General features: G+C 50.9%; 2 protein-coding genes across 6 annotated transcripts in view; one reads left to right on the top strand and one right to left on the bottom strand.

Annotated features, from left to right (window-relative positions):
• On the top strand, window positions 1–21,240 carry ANXA9 (annexin A9). Of its 2 annotated transcripts, XM_084823443.1 has the most exons (13): window positions 25–83; window positions 1,270–1,372; window positions 9,091–9,187; window positions 9,686–9,780; window positions 10,273–10,386; window positions 11,462–11,546; window positions 11,719–11,798; window positions 12,128–12,187; window positions 13,649–13,748; window positions 16,614–16,709; window positions 17,259–17,317; window positions 17,735–17,857; window positions 19,762–21,240. In XM_084823443.1, exons 1-13 carry the CDS (start codon window positions 37–39, stop codon window positions 19,822–19,824), a joined length of 1,122 nt encoding a protein of 373 aa, XP_084679569.1. In that variant the 5' UTR covers window positions 25–36; the 3' UTR covers window positions 19,825–21,240. The 2 variants fall into 2 exon arrangements, with proteins under 2 accessions (XP_084679570.1, XP_084679569.1); XM_084823444.1 differs by lacking the exons at window positions 9,091–9,187; window positions 9,686–9,780 and having other exon boundaries at window positions 1–83.
• Window positions 20,928–25,659, bottom strand: part of MINDY1 (MINDY lysine 48 deubiquitinase 1) — a 15,798-nt gene continuing 11,066 nt past the window's right edge. Inside the window, exons 8-10 of one of the 4 annotated variants that reach the window (XM_084823433.1) lie at window positions 24,935–25,126; window positions 23,182–23,322; window positions 20,928–22,703 (exon numbers count right to left, since the gene is read on the bottom strand). In XM_084823433.1, coding sequence (XP_084679559.1) covers window positions 22,623–22,703; window positions 23,182–23,322; window positions 24,935–25,126 — 414 coding nt within the window. In that variant the 3' untranslated portion in view covers window positions 20,928–22,622. Of the gene's footprint in view, window positions 22,704–22,938; window positions 23,323–24,397; window positions 25,127–25,659 lie in introns of those variants that run through there. The other 3 variants (XM_084823434.1, XM_084823432.1, XM_084823431.1) reach the window with 3 other exon arrangements.

Below are 25,659 nucleotides of genomic sequence, written 5' to 3' on the forward strand. Positions count from 1 at the left end.
GGGGTGGCAGCCACCGCCGCTGTCCACCTTGTGACAATGTGCTCACTGCCACCCAGGGAAGAGACCGAGATGGGAGCAGCCAGGTACGTTCTCCGGCTGCATGTCTGAGCTTGGATGGTCGCGGTTGAGAGTTGCCAGCTTTTTAAACTGGCTCTGCTCTTGTGTCTTTGCGAGTGACCTGGTATGCACAGATGGCGCGGGCCAACCTTTCCCTGGTGCCTCCATGCCAGCAAAGCTTCGCCTGCTTAATTCCCGCTGTTTTTAAAAGTCACAGAAGCAGGGTCAGCGAAAAGAGAACAAAAGTTGGCAACTTCTTGCGGTGTGGATCTTGGGGCTTGATTCAATGCTGATGCGTGCAGAACGGCTGATATCTCTTTGGGTTTTACCTGGAGACAGAAACCAGGAAAAGGAAGGAGAGGGAGGAAGTGTGTGACCTTTTAGAATTCGGAATCGGCACTTACTACCTTCCTTCTCTCCCCCAGACCTCAAGGACTGCTCCTATGAATCCTTTTACTGGCTGAATGGTGGGTAGAAATTCAACAGGAGCAGCTCATCTGCCAAGGGCAGAGATTTAGCACTGAGGGAAGAATGCTGTATCTGTTGCATTTCTGTCTGTCACTCAGTTGCAAAGGATACAGGATAAAGGAAGCGGTGGCCCCAGACTCTTGCCTTCAAATCCATCCTCTCGAACCACCTTTCCTGCTCGGCCCGGGCTTCCCTTGTTAGTCTGATCCCCGAGTTTCAAGTATGGCTGACTTGTGTTTGCCTATGTTTGCCCCTCCCTATTTTTGTCTCTTCCTCCTTCTGTTGCTTTCCGTATTGTCTAGCTTGGACTGGAACCTCCTTGTGGGCAGGGGCCTGTGTAATTTTGCCCATATAACTCTGTCATCAATGTTATTATTAATAATAATAACAACAACAACAACAATAATTTTATTTTGATTTATATGCCACCTTTCCACCCCAAAAGGGTGCTCAAGGCATCGAAGAACAGTAAGACCAAAATCAGGACAAGAAAATAAGTAAAACAAGCATGAAAACAATTACATGAAAAGCGTAATTAATGTCATGGACTCTGATGCAAATGCACACAGCGGCAGCGGCTTCCGGAGCAAGTGTTTACTCAGTACTAAGTCCCACTGAGTTCAATGGGGGCTTGCTCCTGAGTAAGTGGTACTTAGATGGCAGACCCCCACTCCCCAGAAAGTGGGATTCCTGGGCGTGATGTAGTTTGTGATTCCTGCCACTCGTATCTGTTACGTTTGCAAGCTTGGAGTTGGCGACTGTGAGCTGCAGGATGCCACCCGGGAATGGGCCCGAGAAGCAATCCTTGGCCGATGAAATCCTCAGGCAGCTACCCCTGGCAGACAAGGTGAGTGACGGGGTCTGTGGGGCTTAAAGTGGTCCGGCCTCTGACTTTTTTGCAATGTTGGCTGCCAACGCTGGAGCACCGTAATAGCGTGTGAATCGCTGAACCCAGGAAGCCTTTGCAAGGTGCTGTCACATATGGAGGAAGGCCAGAGGAAAGCCTCCCCCGAAGAAAGACAGGTGCTTGCGACGTCTGAGGGTCTATCGTGATCCAGATCTAGTTCTTTTGACCCTGTATAACAGCCTTTCCCGACCTGGGTGTGTCGGATTGGAATTCCATCCTCCCCAGCCAGCGTGGCTAATGGCTGGTCCTGTAGTCCAATACGTCTGGAGGTGTGCCAGGTTGGGGAAGGCTGCTGCATTACTGCGTAATATTCCCAGCTCAGAGGCTACCTTTACTTGAGGGCTGTGCTGAAAAGGGAAATATCCTACAATGTGAGCTGTGTTGTTGCAACAGTGACAAAGAGTTTTGCTGGTGGTGCCAGCACAGACCGCAGCAGAAACATCTGGGGGCCGTAGAACCCGCTCTGTTAAATGCACGGAGAGTTAGCCTCAGTGGTTAGCTTCCTATAATGGAGAAAACATTGCCAGCACCAGGACCCAAAGCTGTGCAATGCAACTGGTGGAGCCCGTGACGTTTATGTGTGATGCTCAAATGTAGTCAAGGATAAGCAGAGTGACCCTTCGCAGCAGCAACACCATTTTTCCAAGCTTTCTGAGGCTAATTTAACACCTGGAGCGGGAGAGCAACCCCCGAATGTGATTGAGTCCTAGAGAAACAGAATCAAATCATAGTCCAGCCATTTCACGCTGAGAGGCGCTTCTTGAAGGAGGGAAAGACTCAGCCAAGGCCAAAGTTAGCTCCCCCACTGCAGTTTTTAATACCGCCTTCCAGCTTTGCTGTGATCATTTACTTTTATTTATTTATTTATTTCATTTCTATACCGCCCAATAGCCGAAGCTCTCTGGGCGGTTCACAAAAACTAAAACCAAACAACACACAATAAAACAATTTAAAATATATAGAACATTAAAACCACAATATAACAATACAACCATAATAAAACCTAGCAGCAGTACAGGAGTTTAAAATACAGATTTAAAACAGCAAAGATAAAAATTTAGAAAGCTAAAACGCCTGGGAAAATAAAAAGGTCTTCACCTGGTGCCGAAAGGAGTACAATGTAGGTGCCAGGCGAACCTCACTAGGGAGCTCATTCCAGAGCCGGGGTGCCACAACAGAAAAAGCCCTCCTCCTAGTAGCCACCCGCCTCACTTCCTTTGGCAGGGGCTCACGGAGAAGGGCCGCTGAGGATGATCTTAAGGTCCGGGCAGGCACATATGGGAGGAGGCGATCCTTCAGGTAACCTGGCCCCAAGCCGTTAAGGGCTTTGAATGTTAACACCAGCTCGGGCCCGGAAATGGACTGGCAGCCAGTGCAGCTGGAAAAGTACTGGCGTAATATGAGCTCGCAGGCCAGTCCCTGTTAACAATCTTGCTGCCCTATTTTGGACCAGCTGAAGTTTCCGGACCGTTTTCAAAGGCAGCCCCACGTATGACGCATTGCAGTAATCCAGACGAGAAGTTATCAGAGCATGGAGAACTGTAGCTAGGCTATCTCTGTCCAGATAAGGGCGTAGTTGGTATACCAGCCTAAGCTGATAAAAAGTGCTCTGTGCCACTGAGTTCACCTGTGCCTCAAGTGACAGTTCTGGATCCAAGAGCACCCCCAAACTACGAACCTGATCCTTTAGGGGGAGTGCAACCCCCTCCAGAACAGGTTGATTATCACCTAGCTGGGCAGACGAACCACCCACTAACAGTACCTCCGTCTTGTCTGGATTGAGTTTCAGTTTATTGGCCCTCATCCAGTCCATTACCGTGCCCAGGCACTGGTTCAGAACAGCCACTGCCTCACCTGGTTTTGATGAGAAAGAGAGGTAGAGTTGGGTGTCATCCGCATATTGATGGCACCTCAGCCCACACCTCCGGATAACCTCCCCCAGCGGTTTCATGTAGATGTTAAACAGCATGGGGGATAGAATAGAGCCCTGTGGAACCCCATGGCACAATTGCCATGGCACAGAGCAATAATCCCCCAGCACCACCTTCTGGAATCGGCCATCCAAGTAGGAGCGGAACCACTGTAGTGCAGTGCCTCCAACTCCCAACCCAGACAACCTATCCAGAAGGATACCATGGTCGATGGTATCGAAAGCCGCTGAGAGGTCCAGGAGAATCAACAGGGTCGCACTCCCCCTGTCCCTCTCCCGGCAGAGGTCATCCCACAGGGCGACCAAGGCAGTTTCCGTTCCAAAACCAGGCCTGAAGCCCGATTGAAATGGATCTAGGTAATCCGTTTCATTCAAGAGTGCTTGGAGCTGTCCTACAACCACCCGCTCAAGCACCTTGCCCAGGAAGGGGATGCTGGCCACTGGCCTATAATTGTTAACATCCTCTGGGTCCAGGTTAGGCTTTTTCAGGAGTGGTCTAATTACTGCCTCTTTTAAAGCGGCAGGCACCACTCCCTCTCTCAAGGAGGAATTTACAACCTCCTGGACCCAGCCGGACAACTCCTCCTTGTTTGATTTAATAAGCCATGAAGGGCAAGGGTCAAGCACACAAGTGGTCGATCGGACTTGGCCAAGCACCTTGTCCGCATCCTCAGGCCTCAGTAACTGAAACTCATCCAATAAAACTGGACCAGACGGTGCTCTGAACGCCTCTACCAATGGAACTGCAGTAATGGTGGTGTCCAATTCATGACGAATCTGAGCGACTTTATCCTCAAAGTGCCGCGCAAACTTGTCACAGCGTGCTACCGAGGGTTCCACCGTCTCTCTCCCTGGCCCAGAATGTAACAGGCCACGAACCACTCGGAAAAGCTCCGCTGGACGACACTGAGAAGATGCAATGCTGGTGGAAAAGAACTGCCTCTTTGCCACCCTCACCGCCACAGAGTAGGCTCGATAGTGGGCTCTTACCTGTGCTTGGTCAGACTCAGCACGAGTTTTCCTCCACCTGCGTTCTAGCCGTCTCCCCTCTTGCTTCATTGCCCTCAGCTCAGGGGTATACCAAGGAGCTGGCCGGGCTCTGCTCAGAGGGAGAGGGCGCTTGGGCGTGATCGTGTCAACCGCCCGAGTCATCTCTGCATTCCACAGAGCGACCTGGGCTTCGACAGGAGCACCAGCCACACCAGCAGGAAAGTCCCCCAGAGCCCTCTGGAATCCGTCGGAATCCATTAATCTCCGGGGGCGGACCATTTTATTTATTTATTTATTTATTTATTTATTTATTTAATTTATTAATCGCCCATCTGACTGGTCACCCAGCCACTCTGGGCGATGTACAACCCACCATAAAACAATTTAAAACAATAAAATTTTACCATATTTTTTTTTTTAAATACCCTAACCCACCCCAAATGCCTGCCTGAACAACCACGTTTTTAATGCACGACGGAAGCTCATTAAAGAGGGGGCATGGCGGAGTTCCCTAGGGAGGGAGTTCCACAGAGTGGGGGCCACCACAGAGAAGGCCCTCTCCCTCGTCCCCACCAGTCTAGCTGTCCTGGCTGATGGGACAGAGAGAAGGCCATCCGAGGCTGATCTTGTTAAGCGGCCTGTCTGGTGTTGCTGGAGGCGCTCCTCAAGATAGGCTGGGCCGGAACCATATAGGGTTTTAAAGGTCAAAACCAACACCTTGAATTTGGCCCGGAAAACAACTGGTAACCAGTGCAACTCCTTCAGCACTGGAGTGATGTGATCTCGCCGGCGGCTGCCTTTAATCAGGCGAGCCGCCGCGTTCTGTACCAGCTGCAGCTTCCGAACCGTCTTCAAGGGTAACCCCACGTAGAGCGCATTACAGTAGTCTAAACGAGAGGAGACCAGGGCATGTACTACCGATGGGAGCAGATGGTCGGGAAGGAAGGGGCGCAGCTGCCGTATCAGATGGAGTTGATACAGCGCTGTCCGGCTCACAGCTGACACCTGAGCCTCCATGGACAGCTGGGAGTCCAAAATGACCCCCAGGCTGCGGACCTGGTCTTTCAAGGGTAGCCGTACCCCATTCAACACCAGGTCAACATCCCCCAGCCTCCTCTTGTCTCCCCCCAAAAGTACCTCGGTCTTGTCAGGGTTCAGCTTCAGCTTATTCCTCCCCATCCAGCCACTCACCGTCTCCAGACATTTGGACAGGGATTCTACGGCCAACCTTGGTGAAGATTTGAATGAGAGGTAGAGCTGCGTGTCATCCGCATATTGATGACACTGCACCCCAAACCTCCTGATGATAGCCCCCAGTGGCTTCACATAGATGTTAAATAGCATCGGGGAGAGGATGGAACCCTGTGGCACCCCACAAGTAAGTGGCCACGGGTCCGAAACCTCCTCTCCCAGTGCTACCCTCTGGTACCTGCTGGAGAGGAAGGACCGGAACCACCGCAATACAGTGTCTCCAATGCCCAACCCCTCCAGGCGGTCCAGGAGGATACCGTGGTCAACGGTATCAAAAGCTGCTGAGAGGTTGAGGAGAACAAGGAAGGAGCATTCACCCCTATCCAGAGCCCTCCTCATATCATCCACCAAGGCGACCAAGGCCGTTTCTGTCCCATGCCCAGGCCCGAAGCCCGACTGAAATGGGTCTAGATAATCAGTTTCTTCCAAGTGTGCCTTCAACTGCACCGCCACCACCCGCTCAATCACCTTGCCCAAAAATGGCAGATTTGAGACTGGGCGAAAGTTGTTCAGAACTTGAGGATCCAAGGAGGGCTTCTTTAAGAGCGGTCTTATCACTGCCTCCTTGAGGGCTGATGGCATCACTCCCTCCTCAAGGGAGGCGTTCACCACTGCCTTGATCCCCTCACCCAGTCTCTCTCTGCAGCTCATAATGAGCCAAGATGGGCAAGGATCAAGTAAGCAGGTGGTTGGCCTTACAGATGAAAGCACCTTGTCCACTTCATCAGGAGGAAGAAGCTGGAACCGATCCCACAAAACCGGTTTGCCACAGGCCGCCTCTTGCTCACTAACTGTATCCACAGTGTGCAGAGTAACACACCTAATCTGATCAATTTTATCTGCAAAGTGCCTTGCCAAAGCCTCACAGGAGGCCTTAGAATGCTCCAGTGGTTCCGGAGCCACAGGACCGACCAGGCTCCGGACCACTTGGAACAGCCTCCTGGGGCAGCACTCTGCAGACGCGATGGAGGCAGCATAATATTCCTTTTTTGCTGCCTTCACTGCCACGTGATAGGCTGAAGATACAGCTCTAGCCCGTGTCTGATCGTCTTTGGAGCGAGACTTCTGCCACCGGCGCTCTAGCCGTCTCACCTCCTGTTTCAGAGCTCGTAACCGCGGATTGAACCATGGTGCAGTCCGAGCCCTGTTCAGGGGGAGAGGGCGTTTCGGAGCCACCTGATCTAATGCCCCAGTGATTGCGGCATTCCAGCCACCCACCAGGGTCTCGACCGAGTGGCCGTTGGCATGCCCCAGAGAATCCCCAAGCGCGTTCAGGAATCCATTTGGATCCATAAGATGCCTGGGGTGGACCATTTTAATGGGTCCTCCACCCCTGCGGAGGGGTTGTGGAACCGAGAAGTCCAACATCACCAGATAGTGATCTGACCATGACAAGGGGGTGGTGGATATACCCCCGACTTCCAGATCACTCCCCGCTTCTCCAGAAACAAACACAAGGTCTAGTGCATGACCGGCTACATGGGTGGGCCCAGTTAGAATATGGTGCAGCTCCCAGGAGGCCATGGTCTCCATGAAGTCCCGAGGGGCTCCTGTGAGGATGGCCTTCGAATGTACGTTGAAGTCCCCCAACACCAGTAAGTTAGGGGACTGCACACGCACATCAGAGACCACCTCCAGCACCTCGGCCAGGGAGTCAGTCGTGCAGCGGGGTGGACGGTACACGAGCAGAATCCCCAGACTGCCCTTCGGGGCCAACCTCCAGTACATGCACTCAGCAACCTTGGTCTCCCGGAGAGGGGGTCTGGTGAAGACCAAGGACTCTCGGTAGATAACAGCCACTCCCCCTCCCCGATCCCCAGCCCTCGGCTGCTGTGCATACGAAAATCCAGCTGGACACTTGGCTGCAAGGGATGGAGCAGCAGCCTCGGCCAGCCAGGTCTCCGTAATACATGCCAGGTCTGCACCCTCATCCAGGATCATGTCATGGATGAGGGAGGTTTTCTGGGTAACAGACCTGGCATTGCAGAGCAGCAAACGAAGGCCAGAAGATGGGGTCACGCCTCCCCCAGCCATCCTTTGGCTCTGGACAGGCCCGGAGCAGGGGACAGATACTACACATCTCTCCCTTGTTCCCTTACCTGGCATGGCCTGCCCCTAGCGCTCCGCCAGCCACCCAGCCTCGGTATGTTCTGGCCCCCAACACTCCCCCCACTGCCTCCATCAGGTGGACACATGCCCCCTCGCTCCCGCCTATCAGGCAGGCTACCCACCCCTAAAAACACAACAAAATCCCCCCCAACAAAATAAAACAACAAATAAAACAATTAAAATCCCCTTAAAAATGCCAGGCAGGAGTCCACAGGGAAGGCCTGGTGGCGGTGGCGGCAGGCCCAGCAGCAGCAGCAGGTGTGCCTCTTCCCCGGTGGTGGTGGTGGTGGTGGCTTCTCCTGCAGGCCCTGGCAGGAGAAGCCACCACCAATTTTAATAGGTCCCCCACCCTTGCAGATTTTAATAGGTCCCCCACCCTTGCAGAGGGGAAAGGCGGCCAGAAGTCTAAACCTCAGCAGGAAGTGATCTGACCATGACAAAGGGACAGATGTTAATTCCTCCACTTTCAGATCACCATCCACCTGCCCAGTCGAGAAAACCAGATCAAGCGTGTGTCCTTTTATATGCGTTGGGCCGATGACATGTTGGGACAGCCCCATGGTTGTCATGGCGGCCATGAAGTCCTGAGCCGCCCTGGATACAGCGGCCTCGGCATGGAAGTTGAGATCCCCCAGGACCATCATCTAACATGTACACGTTACATTTAACACGTGTAGTGAGAGAGAAAACCCTGGTCTTGATAGAGCCCTAGACAAATGGAACCAAACTTGAAGAGCAATCCTCAGGAATTTCCCCCTTCAGTCTCCATTTGGGTTTCTTGTGGAAGGAAGGGGATGTGCAGGTTGGCAGCAGGGCAGTCAGGATGGAGGTGGAGAGATACAAATATTCTCCCACCGGTTTCTGAAAGCTGCCGTTTTGTTGCTGGACCTTGTTGGCAAGGCCCTTTCCCCAAACTGCCATTTGCCCCTTTAATGTTTGGGCCGGCAGCTAGATGGGAGGTGGGGTGTGGTAGGCGTTATCCTGCAAAGGGCCAGATTACCTCAGGGGCTGCCAGTTGCTGACCCCAAACTGTATATCAGGGGTGCAGAACCTCTTTTAGCCAAAGGGCCAGATGAAAATTCAGAGAAGCTCTCGGGGGCCACATTGCAGTGGTGGGCGGAGCCAAAGGCAAAAGAGGTGTGGCCAACACACCAGCATGTTTTAGCTTAAAGCTCTCGCTGCCTGTAATGAAGCTTTAGGAGAAGCATTTCAGCCTTTTTAGCATGGGGGGAAACTGCTCTAGACTGCTGGGATTAATTCTTCTTTTCCCGCCCCGAGTGTAACACGTCTTTGCATCTGTCCTCAGCCACGTGATCGGATCCCCGCTCTAGTTCACCGAGATTCAGGCTTCTGACTTTCTTATCCTGCTTTGCCCTAGACTTCGGTGTGGGGCACGCTGGGGACTATCCGACCCCACCTGAGTTTTGACGTGGAGAGAGATGTCCAATTGCTCCTTAAAGCTGTCCGCGGCAAAGGTAACAATTTGTAACAATCATTTATCACAGCTGTTGTGTTGGTGGATTTCCTTCTTCCCAAGTTTTTTTTTTAATCCACACAACAACCCTGTGAGGTAGGTTAACCTGAGAGATGGTGACAGGCCTATCATTGCCCAGTGAGTTTTAAGGCTTAGCAGGGATCCAACCTGGGTCCCTCCAACCTACACTGCTCTATGTTGGTTTCTGAAAACCTGGTTCTCTTTGACTTTATTGTGTCAGGACTCAAACCCATAACGGTGGTCTCGTATTTGTCACATGCCACCTTAGGCATTCCAGTCCAAAAGGTGGGACAGAAATTTAACAAGCAAAATGGTAGATGATAAATAACCAGTTCTATAAAAAGGGACGTTTGGCTCACTTGAGAAGTGTGACTTTTCCTGATGCAGAATTCTAAAATAAAATTTAAAAGGAAAGGACGCATAGAACCCTGATTTTGTGGCTGCTTCTTAGATGGGGTGTCTTTTCCCGACATGGTAGGTGTTGAATACAGGACTATCACTGACCTGCTGACAAACCGGAGTAACGAGCAGCGCCAGCAAATCTCCAAGGAGTTCCTAGACTTCACCAAACAGGTTAGGTTGGGAGGGGAAGAACAGCATAAGACGGGGCTGCTCTTCAAACTGCAAAGGTGTGTGCTTTAGATCTGACCCAGCAGACGTCCCTCCAAGTGTCATCTGCGGTGAGGCATGCTTTTTGTCAGCTTCAGTTCCTTTGCCACCCTCCTGGAAGAATGTGTGATCTGGCTGCAGTTATTCCTGGCCTGGCACCAGCCAGGCAAGACTACTGCACCATGCTGTGTGTTGGTCTGCCCTTGAAGACTGTTCAGAAATTCCAGTCGGTTCAGAATACAGTCGCAAGGCTGTTCCCCAGTATAAATTATGATGGCGGGGTGGGGAAGGAGGAAATCTGTCTTGCTGGCATTTAAAGCAGCCTTCCCTAACCTGGTGCCCTCCAGAAGTATTGGACCATGCTGGCTGAAAATGATGGGAGGCGTAGTCCAAAGACATCTGGCAGGCCGCAGTTTCCCTGCTTGTGTTCCAAAGCATTTTTTCTTCCTACCCCAGGACTTGCTGAAGACTCTAGAAGCAGCTGTTCCTGGGAATCTGGAGGGTCTTGTCGTGGGACTGCTCAGGCCAGCTGCACAGTATGACGCCCATGAGATCAACACAGCCCTGAAGGTGCAGCCGTCATTCCATGGATGCACGGGATATATAAATCGTATAAATCACACCCCCTTGATTCTGAATTTGGATGTGGGTCTTTGGCTGCCCGTCCTCCTGGGCCCTATACCCGCCTTTCTCTGGCAGTCCGAATCCAGATGTTCAGCCCAGTGGTTGCTAGGCAACCCCAAGCCCCTTCATCCAGCCCCACCCCATGGCCACCAGGAGAGGTGTGGTCATGGCAGCTGCTCAGGCGCCCCCTCCTAAGACAGACCTGTTGCCATTTAAGATGCTGCTGCCGTTAGCAGGCAAGCGTTGACACAGTTTGTAGACTGATTGATTGTATTTTTATCTGCCTAATAACAAACGTCCTCTGGTGGGTTACAAAAAGGGTAAAAGAATAAAGCGCAAAAGAACAAAATACAATGCAAAACAACAAACAGCCTCATATCTCTATCCGTCTCTCTCTGTCTGTCTGTCTCTCTATCTCCGTCTCTTTGTCCCTTTATCTCTGTCTCTCTCTGTCTCTCTCTCTCTCTGTCCCTTTGTCTCTCTCTCGCTCTCTGTGTGTCGCTTTATCTCTGTCTGTGTCTGTCTGTTTATCTCTGTCTGTCTGTTTATCTCTCTCTGTCTCTCTATCTCTGTCTGTCTCTCTGTCCCTTTGTCTGTCTCTCTATCTGTCCCTTTATCTCTATCTCCATTTGTCTCTCTATCTCTGTCTGTCTCTCTACATCCATCTGTCTCTCTACATCCGTCTGTCTCTCTGTCCCTTTGTCTGTCTCTGTCTCTTTATCTCTGTGTCTGTCCCTTTATCTCTCTCTCTCTCTCTCTCTCTCTCTGTCCCTTTATCTCTGTCTATCTCTGTCTGTCTCTCTATCTGTCCCTTTATCTCTGTCCCTTTCTCTCTCTCTGTCCCTTTATCTCTGTCTCTCTATCTCTGTCTGTGTCTCTCTGTCCCTTTATCTCTGTCTCTCTCTGTCCCTTTATCTCTGTCTGTCTGTCTGTCTGTCTGTCTCTCTCTCTCACTGTTTCTTTATCTCTGTCTCTCTAGACTGTAAAATGCCTGATAAACAGATCACTTTACTGTTTTCAGGGCCCAGAGGTGGACACACTTACTGAAATCCTCTGCACTCGAACAAACCGGCAACTCCAAGAAATCTTGGCTTTTTATAAGCACGGTAAAAAACAAAATAAAATTGCCATGATGGGGCGGGGCGGGGCGGGGCGGGGGGATGAAACAAAAAGCAAGTGTGTAGTCTTTTTCTTTCTTTCTTTTTAAAGATAGAGGTTTATGTACGTAGTATGTCTGATGGGGACTTCTGTCCTTCTTGCTTCCTCCACTGTGCCTAGATTTTAAATCGGACCTTGAGAAAGATGTTGCTTCTGGGACCAGCGGCCATTTGAAAGACCTCCTGGTATCCTTGATCAAGGTAAAAAGAACCACCCAGGCTGTCTCCCAGTGTCCCTCCGTGCAAAACGAGGCCCAAGAAATTTCTTGGAGCTCAGACTATCTCCCCTTCCCGTCACTAAAGACACACACACGTGTGTGCACACTCTGCATGCAGGAAAAGACAATAAAGAGGGTAAGTTCCTAGCCCCATGGCCTGGGCCCCAAAGTGCGGCCAGCTTCTGCTGGAAGTTCATGGCTTGATGCTACGAATATTTGAAGCACCTAGCAAGAGCATAAGATTGGACGCAAGGACTGCCGATCCATGCCGAAATGTGGCTAACTTCTGATTTTCTGCCCACTGCCCCACAGGGTAAACGGGAAAGATACTCCGGGGTCATTGACTACGTCTTGATCAAGCAAGATACAACGGTGAGACATGATGTATGTGAGATGTTGGGAGAAGAAACAGAGCATAATCCAGGGCATGCAAGCCCTCTTAAGGGGCGTTGGATCAGAATCAGAATCCCCAGTAGAAAATGGATCAGAATCCCCAGTAGAAAATGAGTTTTTACAATGCAGCGTAACTGTGAAACAGATGGTAATATAGAACAATGGCTAAATGAACACACTTTGGAACAGATCAAAGGAAAGAAGGCAAATCCAGAGTAGTCTGAGTGCAAAACATGGATATTAACCAATGTTTGCTATGTATTAAATTTGTTATAAAAGAAATCCAGTGAAATAGCATTAAGGAACTAGTTTGCAAATGCATTGTTATACTGTATTTCTATATGCGTATGGGCAATTGTATGAAATAAATATTGCTGCTATACAACCACCTAGAACAGCCTTCCTCCACCTAGTGCCCTCCGGGGGTTTTGGACTGCAACTCCCATCAGCCCCAGGCAGCATGGCCAATGGTCAGGAATGCTAGGAGTTGTTGTCCAAAATATCTGGAGGGCACCAGGTTGCAGAAGCCTAGCTTAGGCGGTAGAAATGGAGTTGGGGAAAGGCACTCTGCACATGATCAGAGTTACTTAAGATTTAACAGGTTCTGGGACTAAGGCCTTGAGAGACCCCATTTAAATGAAGCCTGAGTATACGTTTTGAAGACTCCCCGCCCCTTCGTTATTCTTTCTGGTTCTCCAGCCCCGTTCAAATGCTCTATGAGGTCGATGAAGCCAGTGGTTAATATTTGGAGAGAGAAAGAGAGGGGTTCTGGGGCTCACACAGTTTCCCCTGATCCCAGATATGTGTGGCTCTGGTTACTCTGTATTTGGACTGGATTGAAGAGCTCTTGCTCTGTACATGCTTCAGGGTATTCCTGTATTACTTGTTGTTGTTGTTCAGTCGTTCAGTCGTGTCCGACTCTTCGTGACCCCATGGACCACAGCACGCCAGGCCTTCCTGTCCTCCGCTCTCTCCCCAAGTGTGCTCAAGTTCATATTCATTGCATCGGTGATGCTATCTAGCCATCTCATCCTCTGCCGTCCCCTTCTCCTTTTGCCTTCAGGCTTTCCCAGCATCAGGGTCTTTTCCAGGGAATTTTCTCTTTGCATTAGGTGGCCAAAATATTTGAGCTTCAGCTTCAGTATCTGCCCTTCCAATGAGCAGTCAGGGTTGATTTCCTTTAGGATGGACTGATTTGACCTCCTTGCAGTCCAGGGGACTCGTAAGAGTCTTCTCCAGCACCACAGTTCATCCTGTATTACTACTTCTTCCCAATGTTCTGAAAGCTCAGCACTGGCTCTTTAAACATGTCCTGGGACCAAGGTTGAGGTCTGAGCCTGGAATTGACAGGACAGGTATATTGAGGAGGAAAGCCCTTATTTCAACTGCAAAACCATTTGTCTAAACACCTCACAAAACATTTGTCGTGTGTCCTTCCAGGCTCTTGTGAATGCGGGCAGTGGCAGCAACCCAGGCAGGCTGGACGAGAACGAATGGATCAGAATCCTAACCCAACGCAGCCCCGAACATCTGAACCGAGGCAAGCTTGTAACGCCTGCAATGGCTGTGTCCATCTGTTGCAGGGCAGGAGAGGTTGTGCTTAGCCATGTTGGCATCCTATGCGATGTGTTCAAATGGCTCTGAAATGAATTTCCTGGAGCCTTTGAGTCACAAGCCCCCTGATTATTCAAGGGCTCTCCTTAACCAATTAGCTTCCAATGTGGAAATCATTCTTTCCCTATCCCCATCAGGTATTGTGAGATGCTGAGCTGTGGTGGCTCTCTCACCCCCATGCCCATCAGCCTCTGGGGACCCCTGTTTGCTCTGCCTTCCCTCCAAACTTAGAACCATAGACTTGGAAGGGATTTGGAGATCATCTAGTCCAACCATCCGTGCAATGCAGGTTCTGCAGCTACAGCACCTCTGTCAGATAGCCTGCTCTGCTTCTTTTCAAGATAGAGGTGCAAAGATAGTGTGTGTGTGTATATACAGACATACATACATACATACATACATATGCTATCTCCCTTGCCAGCCAGTTTTCTTAAAAAAAAATAATGTTTTTCCAAAAATTAATGCTTATATCAAGAATAAATTGTGGCATATATTAATGTTTATATCAGGAATAACTTAGGATAACAGTCAGTATACAGATGTCCGTTAAATAGAAGCAAAAGGGAATAAATGGATGGTGACATAATGATTTGAACCCAGCTGCCGACAAAAGAACGGTTGAGCATGGTAAAGCGGAGGAGAATGTCCAAAGAGAGCAAAAATGTAAATCCAAATCGAGAAGCCAAGTGCTGAGATGGGAATCATTCTGTCGTTGTTGTGGGTTTTATATTATTATTTGTTTGGCGGGTTCTGTAAATGGTATGGAAGCTTTGCTCGAAAAGAAAGTGGGTAGAGATTTCGCTTTTCCGTGAGGAGTGGTGATGCATTCGCGCCTTGCATTACTGACCGTAGTTGTGTTGTTACAGGCACAGATAGCCTGTCTCCCCGAGAAAGTAACCAACCTAAATTGTGCGCGTGGGTGTGGGCTAAATTTAAACAGCAGGTTCCAAAACGTCTTAAGGAGGAATAAGCGTGGAGGCAGTGGGTGGGCTGGTTAGACCAGAGGAAGGAAAAAATGCCCATGTGCCCGAAATCTTCTGGCACCCAGCATGCTGGGCTTCCTCTTACCCAGGAATTCCCAAACATGAACTAAGAAAAAGGCACTGATAGGAACATCGGAAGCTGCCTTGCACTAAGTCAGACCCTTTCTCTACCTAGCTCAGAATTGTCAACATGGATTGGCGGCAGCAGCATTCCAGGGTTTCGGGCAAGAGTTTTTCCAGGCCTACCTGGAGATGCCGGGGATCGAACCTGGGACCCTCTGCCTGCAAAGCGGGAGCTCTGCTACCGAGCTACGGCCCTTCCCTCTCCTGAGTGCCTCCCACAGAGGGAGAGTGCCCACAACCAGGTTATCTGAAAGACCGTATTCTCCCCTATGAGCCTACTCGTGCCCTGAGAACTTCAGGGGAGGCCCTTCTCGCCATCCCGCCACCATCACAGGCACACCTGGTGGGAACGTGGGCCTTCTCAGTGGCTGCCCCAAGGCTCTGGAACTCCCTTCCCAGGGAGGCGAGAGGGACACGCTCCTTGATATGTTTTCGTAGGCATGCAAAAACCTTTTTGTTCCAGCAGGCCTTTGGGGATAACTAGTCTGGACGCGTGAAAATGTGACGTATGGATATTATTTTTGTTGTGGTGGTTGTCTTCTAATGTTTTAATATTTTTTACAATTTTAATATTGATGATTTAATTATATTTTTAACTTCTGTACGGTTGTATTTATATTTCTATTAATAGGTTTTAATTGTACAAGTTTTAACGTTGTAAGGCCGCCTTGAGCCCCAGTATTGGGAAAAAGGCAGGGTATTATTAATAACAACAACAACAACAACAACAACAACCTCTCTTTGTGAGTCCCTGGGTTTGTCTCCTTCCACTCAGTCCCTGCTGAAGGTTGGGAAATCCCTCCCTTTCTTAGCGTCGGGTGCATTGGATCGTCTGGTCTCTCATGGTGCAGAGGTGCGACTGGGGAGGCTGCTCGTAGCCTCCCTGGATGAGTCACTGCAGTGAGTGAGGCCCATTTCCATTCCGAAGGTGGGTGATCCCAGCACATCTCTCTATCAGGCAAGACTCTTCAACCATTCCTGTTTGTAGAAATGCAGCAGGATTTGCTGAACCTCCGAGGTGGTTGCCTGTTGCACAGATTACTGTCCGGGGCTTCCCTCTTTCCCCCAATCAACTTCCGCTAAGAATGGATCTCTCTCCCTCGAACGTAATTGGCTCATTCGATGGGGACAGCAGGTATAACTGCCCTCAGAAGAGGGTCCCTGATTCTAAATTCCACTCATTATAACATTTATAATCTGCCCTTTTCCCCGCTTGCAAGGAACCCGAGACAGCTCACACGGTCCTTCTCCCCATTTTATCCTCACAACGACCCTGTGAGGTAGGTTAGGCTGAGAGACAGTGACTGGCCCAAAGTCACCCAGTGAGTGGGGACTAGAACCTGGATCTCCCGAGTGCCACACTGGCTGTCATGGAACCTCCAGCCTCAGAGAGAGTCTACCTCTAAATACCAGTTGCTATGGAGCAGCTGCAAAGGGAGGGAGGCAGTTGTCTTCCCACGCTGTTGCACCTCTTACACTGTTGCACCTCTGCACGATCTGGGTTTGCTTTCCTCCCGTCGGGCGTCTGGCTTGGATCAGTGACTTGTGCGGCAGACGACCTCTCTCACTTCGAAAGGGGAAAATGAGGAGCAGGCAGCGCTGCCGATTTTAATTCAGAAAAGAAGCCAGCTTCAGCGGTGAGAAATTGGGGAAAGGTCCGTCTCAGCCTATGCTTGCTCCCACAGTGTTCAGCCGGTACCAGAAGATGACTGGGTTCCAGATAGAGGAAGCCGTGGAGAAATACTTCCAGGGTGATGCCCGAGAAGCTGGCTTGACGTTGGGTAGGTATGGCCCAGGTGAGGCTCCCCCAACCTCACCCCCTCCTAAGGCCAAGTCAGAATAAACAAAACATGCAAAAGAGCAGAAGCAAACTGGCAGAGCTCATTTGCTCTGTTTTCCTTGTGCAGCTTTTCCTGGGGCAGAATTCAGATTTGCCCCTATCTGGAATGTTAATTTTAGAAACTGGAGTAGATGCAACTCTGGACGTTGCTGTGCGCAGCTCAAAAAATCTAGCCAACAAATGCTTAGGGACTAGCACCTTTTCTGGACTAGCCGAAGGGGAAATTTCAAAATGGCTCCAATTGAGCGTTGCCAATCCCTTCCTCCCTCCCCTCCAAACAAGAGCTGTTGTGCATTCGAACAGGGAAAAAATTCAACAGGTGCAGCTCCCCTCATTGCTCCATGTCCATGCCAGGGAGCTTGCCCTGTTAAATTTCTGCCTGCTGTTAAAAGGCACAGGAGGAGCCCTGTCAGGCAAATGCAACAAAAAGAAAAAAGGTGGTGATCTGTTGCTATTAATTTTGGGGGTAACAAAAGATTCTCTTTCGCAGTCTCTCTTCTCCGAAACACTCCGCTGTATTTTGCTAGAAAGATCTACCAAGCAGTTAAGGTGAGGATTTTTCCACACAACCATTTTTCTGACTGTCTCAGTTGTACCTTCCCTTTCCTCCCTTCAAGGAGGGACACAACAGCATTTGTGTCGCAGCTATCTCCCCGATTTTTTTGTTTTAGAAAATTCCATTTGTCATCCATTCGCACAACCTTGCAAATAAGCCCACTGAGCTACTAGCCCGCTCCTTGGTCAAAAAGACAGCAGATTTTAATGTTGTGGGTGCATGTGTATAAAACAAGCGCTTTGCAAAAATGCAGGTTTATTTGACATGGTTAATGGATTGGCCGACTGAAAACTCGCACAATGGATTGGGTCCTAAGCTTTCTTAAATTCGGGTGACAGCCGAATGTCATGGTCAACTTTTCCTGATCTCTTTTGCCCCCCTCCTTTTGTCTCCCTTGCACCCCCGCGTAGGGTCCTGGAGGCAGTCCAAGGACGCTGGCTCGGATCATGATTGCCCGTCGCGAAACTGACCTCCTGAGCATCCGAACACAGTTCAGAAAGCATTATGGAATCTCTCTCTACTCATTCATCTGGGTAAGGTCCCAAGGGGGTTTCATTGCAGGGGCGAGCTGGGGTGACCGAAGGTGAGCCGTTCCGTTCGGGGGCAAGTTAGAGCTAAAAGAACGTTAGGAGACCCTTACTTAGTCCGACGGACCCAGTGTGCTGTTTCCAACAAGGGACAGCTAGATGCCTCCGAGAAGCCTGCACTCCTCCCCTGTTCTCTGACCCCCATCATCTGCTGTTCAAAGGTAGGCTGTCCCTGAACATGGAGGTTAATAGCTGCTGGTAGACCTATCTAAGAATACAAGGCTCCATCTACCCCAGTAGCAACGGACAGCTGGGTGCTTCTGGGGTGGCCATAAACAGGACATGAAGGAAACACCCCCCCCTGCCCCCACTGCTCTTCCCCTTGGAATGGGTCTCTTGAGCTACCCTGCCTTGTACATGAAGGACCCGACCTCCTCGGGGAATATTCCAGGACCCTTCTTTGGGGTTTCAGCTTTCCTTTGTTATAAATCAGGGGTGTAGAAAAATTTGGGCATCCCGGGGGCCAAATTTGGTCTGCTGGGGATCCTCAGGCGATGCCCCCTTTCCCCCAAGTGTTTGGTGGTTTCATAGAATCGTAGCGTTGGAAGGGGTCATTGAGTCCAAGTCCCTGCTCAGTGCAGGAATCCATTTTAAAGCATCCCTGACAGATGACTGTCCAGTCTTTGAACGCCTCCAACGGTGGGCAGCCCATCTTCTCTCTAGGCAGCTGCCTAGTTCCACTGTTGGACCATTTGGATATTTTTCCTAATGTTCAACCGAAATCTGCCTTCCTGAAGGTTATGCCTGTTATTTCATGTCCTTCAGTCTTGCAGGATAGAGAACAGGTTGCGGCCCTCTTCTGCCTGACAACCCTTTAGGCACTTGAAAAGTGCTATCCTACCCCCCACCCACCCCGCTGCCCCAGTCTTTTCTTCTCAAGGCTAAACACGCCCAGTTTCTTCAATCTTTCCTGGCAGGACTGAGTTTCTAGTCCCTCTGATCCTCTTTGTTGCCCTTCTCTGAACTTGTTCCAGTTTATCTTGATCCTTCTTCAAGTCTGGTGTCTAGAACTGGACACAGTATTGGAGGCGAGGTTTCCTGGGTTGCGTGCAGTTTTATCCCACTGTCAAAAAGCTGAAATGCCTCCCCTAAGGCTTGGTTACTGGCGGTCAGAGCTTCCAGCTAAAATAGGCTGGCATTTGGGGGATTTTGGCCCCACCCAGCACTGGAATCCGGCTCTCCAGAGCTCCCCCAAAATGGAATTTGGCCCTCAAGTGTTCCTGCTATAAATAATATAAAAGGCATGCTCCGACCAAAGGCATTTCACGGGTGGGCAGAGTTCAGCAGGCAAGATCTGCTTCGTCCTTTTAACCAGAAGCCTGAGAACCCACCAGCCGGAGGCGGGTGCAAAAGTCACAGACATAGGGTGAAAGCATCCTGAGCCCAGGGATTTGTCTGTGCGTGAATTGCACACACACAAACCCGCTCCTGGTTGCTCCAGCCTTCCTTCATTTCAGCAGCATAATGTAAGGGGCGGGCGTAATGTTCTCTCCGCTATCGTCACGCAATTGGGAGTCGGAACTCCTTGCCGATCTATTACTGCAAATCACCCAGAGATCTACCAGGAGATCCAGTTCTCCCCTCTCCCTGGCCCAAGTCATTTGATGTCAAAGGAACAGATCGAGGTGCGTGCTGAGCGCTCTCGAGGACAGAAAACGGCCAAACTTTGGACGCATCGTGTACCCCTTTCTTCATTGCAACTTGTTTTGGACCCCAGTTTTCAGAATTCCTGACCATTGTCCAAGCTGACCGGGGCTGATGGGAGCTGAAGTCCAAAACATCTAAAGGGCACCAGGTTGGTATTTTACACAACTGTCCTTCCTGAACGCCTCTTTTTATCTCCTAATTAGGCGGAAACCAAAGGTGACTGCCAGGTAGCCCTGCTCGGCTTGTGCAGGGCAGAAGACCTGTAAGGGGCTCTCTGCTCAGGATCCTCGGCGTAAACGGGGCAGTCTCCCTCTCAGTCCCAGCCAATCCATTCCTCCTCTCCGCAACACCCCACGGCGAAGATCCATACACATTGGGCCAAGGACGTCCCCTGGCCTGCAAGGTCTGGCTTGACCGGTCGCGTTAGTTTCCTTCTGTCTGCCAGTCCCATGTCGGGTCAGGAATTTTCAGAGGCCTGGGGTAGGGGTGGTGGAATTTAATTAAGGAGAAAGAGCTGGGCATCTTTGGGTTTTCTTGCTGAGCCAAGGCAAACCAGCGTGCTTAAATAGGACTGCACTGAAAACCTGCTTGTTTCAGGGGGTAATAATAGTAGACAGCCACTAATCATGATAGCTATATGGGATCTCCAGGTCTGGAGGCAGTCTGTCTCTAACTACCTGTTGCTGGGGAACATGGGTGGGAGGGTGCTGTCGCTCTCAGGTCCTGCTTGTGGCCTTCCAGAGGCATCTGGTTGGTTGTCCACTGTGCAAAACCAGACTAGACAGGTCAGCCTTCTCCAAATGGGTGTCCTCTAGATGTTTTAAATGACAACTCCCAGCATTCTTGAACATTGGCCATGCTGGCTGGGGCTGATGGGAGCTGAAGTCTGAAAAATTTAAAATATCATCTTAGGAGAGGCATTTGCCCCATTCTTTCACACACAGGAGGGGAATGCCTCTTCCAATGCCATCTTAGAAGAGACCTTCCCTCTTTTCCATCACGCGTGGGTCTTCCAATACCCATTTAGAAGAGGCATTTCCCCCCCTTCTTTCTCACACAGTGAAAGTCTCTTTCACTACCATTTTAGAAGAGGCATTCCCCCATCCCTTTTTTCACACACAGGAAGGGGATTTCTGGCCCCACTCCTTTTGCCTTCAGCCCTGCCCACCACTGGAATTTGCCCCCAAAAGCTTCTCCAAAATGGAATTTGGGCTGAAAGAGTTTCAACATCCCTAGAATATAGGGCATGTATTGGAATACCACTACCATCTTAGAAGAGGTGCGTGTGAGGGAATGCCTCTTCTAAGGCAGTGCCAGCTGCAACACCGGCGTGCATTCTCCGAAAAAAGAAAAGAACAAGCATTTTTTTATTTGCGAAGTACTGTTTATTCAAATGTAAACATATGCATATTTAATTGATTAACCAACTCAAAACACATATGATTAATCAATTTACGATGTCATTAATTGGGTGACAGCCCTAAAATTGAGTGCTGCCCCCCACTTGCCTTGGCAGTATTCTGTCCACATTTTAGAAATCGTAATGATTTGTTTTTGAAATGATTAAAGCTTATGTATTTCCTTCCATACCTCTGCTAAACCTTGTATCCATTACTCCTCTCCTGACCATCTGTATTCACATTCCATCAGTGAATAAATCCTGCATTCCTGTTGCCTCTCGCATCACAGTGGTAATGTCAGAAACTTAAACAGTCATGCTTCATTGCAGCTGGGGCTCATCCAGATTCCTACAGCCCCAGCATATTTTTATTCATTTTATTTATATATCTTTTTTGTTACGACCAACAACCCAAATCTTCCCGTTTGTGGATTAGTAGGGACCGTTCCCTCCCCCATGCCTGCAACAAACACCTCTGCCCATGTACAGAGTTGGGGGGGAACTCCCTCTCTCACCCATTCCTCAACATTTTAGGAGGACAACCTAAAGCTCTTTTGTGTTTGTGATTACTCTAGGTCGGCCGTGGGTTCGAGAAGGCTCACCTAGCCCAATGAAAACCCCGCCCTCATATTTGACCAGATATGGAGCAACCCATTAACTGAACACTGTCTGAGCGGGGCTCACTTATTGTCTTGTTTTCATTTCTAAAGTCTGTCACTGCTTCCTTCTTTCCCCCTTTACAACAGTGTCTCTGGGTGGCCGACAAGGCTTCCAAGAGGCTCTGGATCGTGTCCCCTGGGCTGTGGCGAATGCAGGGCGCCTGCCTTCCTGTGAGCTCAAGACAGTGTCTCCACCTACACAATCTCTCCAGCTATGCTCTGATATATATAAAGCTGCTGCCTTGACCAACCCTTTCCCTGATCCTTTTTAACTGGAGAGGCTGGGATCAAGCCTGGGGTCTTCTTTGTGCAAAGTGGGAGGGGTACCTCCAGGCCAGCCATGAGCCACTATAGAGGCATCTGTGCGCCGCCTCCCCCAAAAAGCAGGGAGGTGTAAAAAAGAAAAGGGGGGGGGAAAGCCTCTGGATCGTGCGGCCTGGATTTGGGGGCAGAGGGGAGAGAGCGTATCACCCAAGCCATTAAGAGGAGGTGCTGAAACACCTCCTATAAAGACGTAGGCAACGGCAGCTCCCTTTCCAAGAGGTTCAGCTGCTGGAAAACACCCGTGACACTCTAGAGCAGGGCTGTCGAAGCTCAGACTCGAGGGCCAAATTTGGCCCTCTGGGCTTCCCCCAGAAGGCCCCGCCACTGATGGTTTGCTGATTTCCTGACCCTGGCTAGTCTTCTCCTCTGCCCCCGCCCCATCCATGGCCCAAACTCTGCAACCCTCCCCCCCCCCCGCAACAAAGCCGAGACTAATCACATCAAGGGGGTGGGGTGGGGGGGAGAACACTGGAGAAGATAAGGTTCGCCGTTACCCAAAGGTTAGCTTATTTTTGTCTTTTAAAAAATTTTTGGTTTCGGCCCCAGAATGGGGAGAAAGGACAAGCGGTCTTGCGAACTGCTTAACGGAACAAAGCCTTCCCCGTGGTGCGCTCCGGAGGTTGGGGATGGCAGCGAGGGCAGGGAGGAGGGAGCGGGGGTCCAGGGCACCGGTGCGTCGCCCTCACAGGATGGTGCAGTCGGAATCCTGCTTCTGCCGCTGCCTGCGCTCTCCGGGCGAGCGGGACGGAGCTGGGCTTCTCCCCTGAAAGGAGAGAGGGCAGGGGGACAAATGGAAACGGGGGAGAGGCGTGCCAATGGACGGAGATCGCCAGTGTGGGGCTCTCTCCGACGCGTGGGGCAGAAGGCGCGGTGGAGAGAAGCCTGGGACGGAAGAGGTCCCTTACACAGCGTCAGAGCAACGACAGACTGCTATAGTAGGTCTTCCCCGCCCATTTCAGTCCAGGCCTTCCCAAAAGACTTTGCGCCACAACAGGGAATGATCTATCGGTACTGGGAAAATTAACTTCTCCCCAGCTACGGGGACGATTGCACCTTAGTTGGGGGGGGGGGGTGCGAGGGATCTGTCAGCATCCTTGCTCATTAAAACGTGCGTCACCCCTGCGAGCCCAGGCTCCATGGCCCCACCGGGCCCCTGTGTTCCGTGTGTCAAAGGGCGATGGCAGGGCGGCTGCCGGGCTGGGCCAAAAGTGCACGTGGGGGCTGAGCGCCACCCATCCTACCTGCGCCGGGGGGGTCGTGGTGGGCGGTGGCTGAGGCTGCCGCCGCTGATACTCCTCCTGTTGCAGCTGCTGGGCCAGCTCCAGGTCGCTCAGAGCGGGCCCGCCTTGCTGCTGCTGGAGGGACAAGGCGATCATGTAGTCCTGGGGGGGGGAGGAAGAAAGAGGAGGGGTGGGCAGGTCAGAATGGCATTGCAACATGCGGCTAGGGAGAACTTAAAACAGGGAGGTCGGACGTCTTTCAGCCCGACAGCCGAATTCCTTTCCAGAGCTCCCGCAGTGGGTAGCGAGGGGATTCTCGGTGGCAGCCAGGAACGTCTATGGTAGTCGTATTTTCTTGCGTGCGCACACCCGTTTAAGAACACTTGTTCAATGGGCTCGGAGCTAATTCAAGGATCATCTCCAGAAGTCAGATCCTGTGAGAGCTGCCCTGAGACAGGGAGCAAGTTTCTGGTGGCAGCCAGGCACGTGTCTCCGAGTTGTGCACACGCAGAGATTGAAGACTCTTGAACTGAGCCAGTCGGGTTGACTTGTACAAAGACCACCTGGAGAAGATAGAACTTGGGAATGGGGTAGGGTTCCCAGTGGCAGCCAGGAATATGTACGAAAGCCGTACTCACATGCGCGCACGCAGAATGCGAACTATCTTGTTCAAGCCAGCCAGCTGGCTAAGGACTCGTTCAAGGACTCTCTTGAGAAGCCACATCCATGGGAACAGTCTTGGGGTGGGAGTAGGATTCCCAAGGGCAGCAAGGAACACCGCATCGACTTGTACATGCATGTGTACAACCTCACGTGCGTGACTTGACGTACAGGACTCGGAACTAATCTTTGCTGCAGGTGAACCTCAGATTGGTGTGTGAGTTTGTGGAGGGGCGTGGAGTTCATTCCTCTCCCAGCCCCTGCACCCTACACCTTACCAAGTCCTAGATGCAGTGGCACAGCTAGGTAATTTTAGACCCTGGGCTTCATGGTCTCATGGGGGGGCTCTTTTGATGGCCACGTGTATTACTTTAGTTGTGAAGTAGACAGCTAACATTTCTCTTCCCCACCTCTGCCACCATCCCATGCTTCAAAACTGCTTCTACATTCCTGACACATTAGAACAACAACAGCCAACCCTATTTTAAAAACGTGTATGTGCAGTTTGGCATTTTAAACTCACTTAGATCCTTTCTACGTGAGGCATTTAGTGCGCGCTTGTGATTGTCCACTCACAGGAGTTTGCAGGTCCTTTACACAGCCTCACCATCCTCCAGGACCTCTCCTGTGCATTGCGTTCATTATCACGGGTTTTTTTTTCTTAATGGGAAAAGTGTGTTATTTTGTCTGAATGGCCTCTATGATGCCACAGAAATCTCATGTAATTGCGTAATGCTGCTAGACTGCAGTGGCTGACTAATGGAACATATAGAAAGGCGGAGAAAGAAACCCCCCAGGGGAAAAATACGTGTAAAGGAGGCGATCTTAATCCCACAAAGAATCTGGAAACAGAAGCGTCAGTAAAGGGGCGGGTTAAAAGCGCCATGTAGAAAAGCCCGGTAATCACAGTACTGTCGTTACAGGGATAAAAGCAGAGTTTGGACCTGCTCCTCGCTGAGCTTTCATGTGGCCCCCCCTCCCAGGCTGTAGGGGCCCAGAATTCGGCCCCAAGGTCCGGGCCAGGCTGCACCACCCCCTGGATCCCCACCTCCTCTCGCCTTCTTTCTCGGGGTTTGGCCCTGCACGCGGGTACAAGCACTGGGCTGCCATTTACCTGGTCCACCTGCCTCTGGTTGAGCTGCTGGTCCAGCGGGGATCCGCCAGCTGCCTCCTGGCCCAGGGCGCGGCTGAGGTGGAACTCGGCATCGCAGAAGCAGCTGTCTCCGTCCACGTTGTGTAGGCTCTCCCAGGCGACCTGCTCCTCTCGCAGGAAGCCCTGGTCCGTCACCAGGAGGTACAAGTGGCTCTGGGGAGTCGGGGGGTCAGGGGAGAAAACAAAGACAAGGCGGCCGCTTTCAAAACGGTTGACTGGTTTTGTCCAAAGCCTCTTTGGGCACAGAGCACAGAAAGGTGGGTTAAAAGCATGGCATGGTGGTCAGAGTGCTGGACTGGGACTTGAGACACCTGGGTTCTAGTCCCACCCGGCCATGAAGCTCCCTGGCTGGCTCTGGGCCAGTCACTGACTCTCAGCCTAGCCTACCTCGCAGGGTTGCTGTGAGGATAAAATGGAGACGAGTAGGACTATGTAAGCCACCTTCAGTTCCTTGCAAGAGGGGAAAAGGTGGGACAGAAAGAAAGAAAGAAAGAAAGAAAGAAAGAAAGAAAGAAAGGAGTTGATGGCTTTCTAAGCCCCCCCACCCCAAGGGAAGTATATGAATCAGGGGTGGAAACTTCCAGCGGTAGCGAGGTGTGGCACACTGTCTGCCCAGACCCCACTGCGGACTCCATCTCTGCCCCTGCTGGGTTTTGATGGCACAGCCGCAGCGGCGGGATACTGGG

This window comes from Heloderma suspectum, chromosome 17 (assembly GCF_057233095.1).
Source record: "Heloderma suspectum isolate Gila_16-S chromosome 17, 16-S_ref, whole genome shotgun sequence".
In the NCBI taxonomy this organism is placed as follows: domain Eukaryota; kingdom Metazoa; phylum Chordata; class Lepidosauria; order Squamata; family Helodermatidae; genus Heloderma; species Heloderma suspectum.